Source organism: Helianthus annuus, chromosome 8 (genome assembly GCF_002127325.2).
Source record: "Helianthus annuus cultivar XRQ/B chromosome 8, HanXRQr2.0-SUNRISE, whole genome shotgun sequence".
Classification (NCBI taxonomy): domain Eukaryota; kingdom Viridiplantae; phylum Streptophyta; class Magnoliopsida; order Asterales; family Asteraceae; genus Helianthus; species Helianthus annuus.
In genome coordinates this window covers 15,817,435-15,822,947 of record NC_035440.2, presented here as the reverse complement: position 1 = coordinate 15,822,947, position 5,513 = coordinate 15,817,435, and the positions used below count along the sequence as shown (strand labels likewise).

Sequence of the window (5,513 nt, the reverse complement as noted above, 5' to 3'; positions counted from 1 at the left end):
CTACTGATTAGCCTTGATTAACCTAATTTAACAACAATGCACACACAAACGGGTTAGTAACTAATACAGCAGTTACGTCAATTCACGAGATTAAACCCTCACAACGATTAGTACGGTGCAATACTTAACAATTCAACGGATTCACAACGAATAACAGAGCATGGTCCGAATTCAGACAATACTTAAATATTCAAGTCGAAATCACGACGAATAACAAAGTATAAGCTCAATTTGAGCAGCACTCAAACAATCGTTGGATAGTTACAATCGATCGGACGTTGAATCGTAATAGCGATCGAGTTATTACCCTGATTGCGGCAACGATTCATGACCCGTGTGTGTTAATTGTGGTAAACAGACGATATCTCCGTATATATGTTGACTTTTTACGTCGTTTTAAGGACAGAAATCAAGTCCCAAGGTCGGCTATTTATACCCGAATTTGGACATGCTTACGGACCGTAAGCCATATCCCTTACGGTCCATAAGGGATGCAGTCTATTTATAGGGTAGCTGGGTTCGGGACTAGCCTTGCTGACTTACTAATTTTGGCCAATAAAATTTAAACAACTTTTTATTTAGATAATCGTTAGCTAGGTTTTACCCCCCCCCCCCCCCCCGAGTTTTAGGGGCCCTGATCCTGATTCCGATTATTCTGGAAATTTTAGGGTTTACGCAGAATCACTTGGGTGTCTCAATTAGGGTTTCCTTAGTAGATAATTACCATCCTAATTACTGATTTTAGTGAGAGTTGTTACAGAATGTCTCTCATCGTATTGGAACTTCAAGATGATCCAAACGCACCATATTCCGTTCCAATTATGTGCACGCGTGGTTGTTTGCTTCGGATGAAATGTGTTGTTGACATCATTAGTAGTCAGATCAACAAGGCCTGGTTGCTGATGTGCTAAATGTGGTTAAATAAAAACTACTAAAATTATCCTAATCTAGACACTCTAAGCTTTAAATTTATAAACTTAGACTCGATCTAAAACTAAACCACGCACGGCAAGTGTACCGATCAATGCAGTATAGCTCCAGTAAGTCCGAGTATCGAACCCACGAGACTCTCTAATTACGCTAATTAGACTCTATCTAGACCTAGACTGACACAGACTCTAACTGTTTAATTGGTGGTGGTGGTGGTGGGGGGGTTACGGAAAAACTAAGGAAATCTATATTAAACTACTAAATTAACTAAAGCTAGACTAAAGACGAATGAAGGCAAAGACGATTCTTATATGAGAGACGAGACCACCTAGACTAAAATCCTGGATTACTTTTAAAGAATTAACGATTAAGTTAAATGCATGAATTATGGAACCGGGATCTTAAAGCACTAAACCTATTAAGAACCAACTAAGCCCCTCGACCCTTCTCAAGGAGAAACCTCTGGAACTACCTAAGCTGTTAATCCTACCGGTTATTAGACGCCTTTCCAGTTGTCTAATTATTGTGTAAGTACCCTAATGTTGACCTACTCTTTTCCAATCATAGATCTAGGGTAGTTTGAATTAATTAACTTGACTTCATAGACTAATAAAACCGACAGGTCAACTAAGACACGAACTTTTCCAAGGACTATCTAAAGCAATTCGCCGGGTAAGACCTACCAATAGCCCCTCACTTTCCAGGTATTAGGACTAGCAGAACACTAAAACCTAGCAAATTATTACCAATTACTTCTAGGGTTTATTGGCCTATTCTCCCTAAAGAGTTAAGGTTTTCTTACGTGATATAGACACTCACCAAAATCCTATACCCTAATACGACTCTATGTTGTGATATGGACCGTCACTAAGAATCATATGAAGCAAATAATAACAATAAACCAACTCAAAGCATGCATACACATCAAACCATTAAATCAAACTGCTTACTAAACACAATCAATCCATATTATTCATGCAATTAACGAAAATAGTAAAAACTCTATATCAATCCATTCATCAAGTCTAGGTGGCTTAAATGTTTAGCCAAGCATCATGGTCTTAAAAACAAATAAACAAAGTCGCATAACTGAGTTCATTGAATTAAAATAAGAAAAACTAGAAAACAAGAAGAACCGGAGAATTAGAACCCGTTTAATCCTTGATCTCTAATAATTCTTGAACCTTGAAAGCTTGCAAAATAATTTTCTTGTCGCGTCTGATGTCTCTGTCAAGAATGATGTGCCGTTGATCGTCCAACCGTTTTGTATATTAGGTTTTACTAGTGGGGAACCCGCGCGTTGCAGCGGGATGGACATAATTTGACCCATGAGTTAACAATCAAAACAGTTAAGTTCTTGTATAGGTTGTAACGAGTCACATCTAGTTCCAAAAAGACACATTCCACGCCGCAGTCGCATTTTCCCCACACCTTTTGTGAACCTCCTTCAAACCCCTATGTCTGCGACCTCTATCTTCGTCTTGTACTCGTAATCTATACACCAGAATTCAGATTGGTCTCAAGGAATAAAAAAAACTAAATTTGTCAGGGCATAAAAAACAATAATGAAAGATAAAATTACACATTCTCCTAATTACATGGGTCCAATTACATGTCTGGTACTGGTTAAGATGATATCAAACATAATAATAACTATAAGTAGATAGTAGAGTGTGATCTTGACCCGTTTTGAGAAAAGAACCAAAGCAGAACAAACAAACAAACCTGCTCTAAATCAGGTGATCATACAACATGACATCTTCCACCAGAAGGTCAAAACATATTCAGATGAGATATCAATTTAACAAAGAATTAGTGAGTGTTTGGTGGATTCTCATTAAGAACGGTCATTGGCACCAAATTTTTTTTCTAAATGTGTTAAGTTGGGTATCACGACTTAATATAGAACAGAAAACGAGATCACAAACACCGTAGTTGCTGCTGTTGACTTTTGGTGTCATGCTGATACTAAAAAACTGTAAATAAGAATTTTGAGTATCACCGGGGTAACCCTTTACCCAAGTTGCTCAGTTGAAAACTGGTTTGCTCAGGTGCCAATTAGCTCGGGAACAGGTTAGCTTAGGAGCATATAGTTTAAAAACGGATGAAGCGTAAGGTAAGGCGCCCAAAAAACAAGTCTGAGGCGGCGTTAATAACTCAAAAACACAGCGAGAAGATAAACACACATACTTGATGATGTGATAATGAGGTGAATGTGAGCATTAATAGTCTACTTGTAGGCTCGAACTCGTTTAACTTCTGAAAGCTCGAGCTCGAGCTCGGCTTATAGATAATTTTTCAAGTTCGAGCTCGGCTCAAGTTTGGCTTGTTTATTAATTATAATAATCAAGCTTGTTTTCGAGCGTAGTTAGAGTAGCTCGGCTTGGCTGAACCCCTACTTAAAAACTAAGCTAAATGAGTACCAAAAAGGGCTAAAATATATTCAAATTCACAAATAATTTAAAAAAAAAAAAAATAAGGTGGGTAAGGGTGTATACAGAGAAGGGAAGTGATGGTTTGTTGGTGAGATATGCACAAATCGCCCTGCATAAACAACAAGACAAACGTAATTTAATTTATGGTATCTAAACACAAATGTCTTGTACCAAGAACAATAAAAGGGGGTGTTACCTACCTTGTAACGGATTGACGAAATTGTAACAAGTGGTTTCCTAGTAGGGATGATATCTTTTCCTAACAAACATAAACGGGTATAACTCCAAACAATAACAAGAAACGCTAACCTATGACAAAATAAAGGCAAAATAAAATGTCTTCATCAAACAAATTCCCAATACCATCCTTCAAAACAAGATAAAACTTGTGCATGAGAGGAGTCCACACCACCAAAAATAATAAAACCCGAGTATGGGGCTTTAAAATCACGCGGCAGCAACTGAAGCAGCGCCCAATGCTTAATAAAGGCTGGGCCGGCTTTGAAGCCCAAACCTGGGCCGCATACAAACAACCCGGGCCCCATACAACTCTAATTCGAGTGGTATTATATCTTAACCGTGTCGAATAGAAAGAAACTGCAAATTCAACCCTTTTACTTATGAATGAGCCGATCTAAGTGGTGTTTTATCTCATAGAAGTCGAATAAAAAAAGGTTTCAGTTTCCACCCTTTTACTTAAGAATGGGCTGGTCCAGGGTGGCTTTTTATCTCTCAAACGGGTCAAATATTTTTTTTTTTGCAGTTTTAACCCATTTAATTATGAAAGAGCTGATCCGAGTGGCGTTTTATCCCAAAGGGGTCAATATAAAAAGTTGTTTCAACCTGTTTACTTTTAAATGAGGTGATGCGAGTGGTGTTTTATCTGAAATGGGTAAATATTAAAAGAAGTCGCAGTATCAACCCATTTACTTATGAATGGGCTGATCCATGTTGTGTTTTATCTCAAACGTATCCAATAAAAAATATTGGCTATTCATGAATTCATCACATCACTTAGTAGCACTATCAACTTATCTAAGCCAATGGACCAAAACAATATTAGTTTTACATCAAGTGCCAATTTGTAGACTAAAAATTTACCAAAACGCCACAACTGTTGTGCAACCTAGCTAACTAAAACACGAACAATTTGCCTATACATACATAAAACGTAATGAACTGAGGTTATGGGTTTTACCTTGTTGCAGAGTCGACCAAAACAGAGCATGCATCTTCAAGTGGGTAGCCGAAATAGTGGTAGGAACCCTAGAACCTAGAAAATAACCTACCCATAAAAAACAAATAGAATTCTCAGAGAAGAACAAACAAAACATGAAAGTCAATTTCATATTAACTCACCATTCTTGATTCTAAAATTCAGCATGCAATTGAATGTTGTCCATCATAATCAACAAATCAAATGAGCCCTAATTCAGAAAAATAAGAACCCTAAAATGTAAATGGATGAAGAAGTACGATAGTCACTTCAAAACCAAATCAGATTAAAGAGATTCATCAACCATTACCTATCCATGCTAATCGTATTTCAAAACCAAATCAGATTGAACATCTTCAATATCAAGAGTTGATTTCAATCATCAAACCTAATTGATCATTGATCATATTTATAACTGTTTCCACCGTTTCAATCATCAATCGGCGTCTTCAATTTACACGTTCATCAATTGGCGTCTTCAATGTACACCGACTGTTGGGATGAATAGTTCGTTGTGCAAGAATCATGTAGGCTAAAGATATTGAATTGGGGGCAATTTTGGGAGATAAGGATGAAGAATCAGGAGAAAAGATAAGTCGATTGGGCTGCCGTCTTAAAATTAGGTTTGGAAATTACAATTTTAGACATGTGAAATGCTTATATATAGTATATAGATTATATGATCAAATCAATACATATCACAAAGCCCAATATCACGATTCTTAGCAAATTTGCTGGGCTTTTATTTTGATGTTACCACGTGCGTCCTAAGGATTGTTCATTCCTTTTTCACGTTTGCATGGGCTGCCCCTTTACTGATTTTAATTCCCATAAAACGGGCCAGCCTTCTTTTTTCAACTTTACTCAACCCAATCACAAATAAATAAATGAAAACCATCAACATGCTTCCTTTCCAATCAACAGTGAATTCT

General features: G+C 37.1%; 1 protein-coding gene across 8 annotated transcripts; it reads right to left on the bottom strand.

The window, feature by feature from the left end:
* Positions 1–1,919: 1,919 nt before the first annotated feature.
* On the bottom strand, positions 1,920–5,219 carry LOC110872200. 8 transcript variants are annotated; one of them, XR_004864733.1, is made up of 6 exons: positions 4,892–5,219; positions 4,725–4,792; positions 4,564–4,650; positions 3,566–3,674; positions 3,429–3,474; positions 1,920–2,424 (listed from the first exon to the last, which is right to left on the bottom strand). XR_004864733.1 is itself a non-coding variant. In XM_022120989.2 (6 exons), the coding sequence occupies exons 2-6, from the start codon at positions 4,747–4,749 to the stop codon at positions 2,378–2,380; spliced, it is 264 nt and encodes an 87-aa protein (XP_021976681.1). In that variant the 5' UTR covers positions 4,750–4,792; positions 4,892–5,219; the 3' UTR covers positions 1,920–2,377. The 8 variants fall into 8 exon arrangements, 5 of the variants coding, with proteins under 5 accessions (XP_021976681.1, XP_035832364.1, XP_021976680.1 ...); XM_022120989.2 differs by having other exon boundaries at positions 3,566–3,624; XR_004864732.1 differs by having other exon boundaries at positions 3,429–3,674.
* Positions 5,220–5,513: the final 294 nt, after the last annotated feature.

Coding starts and splice junctions, on each gene's coding strand:
- LOC110872200 (XM_035976471.1), bottom strand. CDS start 4,749: ATGCTGAATTTTAGAATCAAGAATG. Junction 3,625..4,563: donor TTGGTCGACTCTGCAACAAG/GTAAAACCCATA, acceptor TATGTTTGTTAG/GAAAAGATATCATCCCTACT. Junction 2,425..3,428: donor AACCATCACTTCCCTTCTCT/GTATACACCCTT, acceptor TCTGGTGTATAG/ATTACGAGTACAAGACGAAG.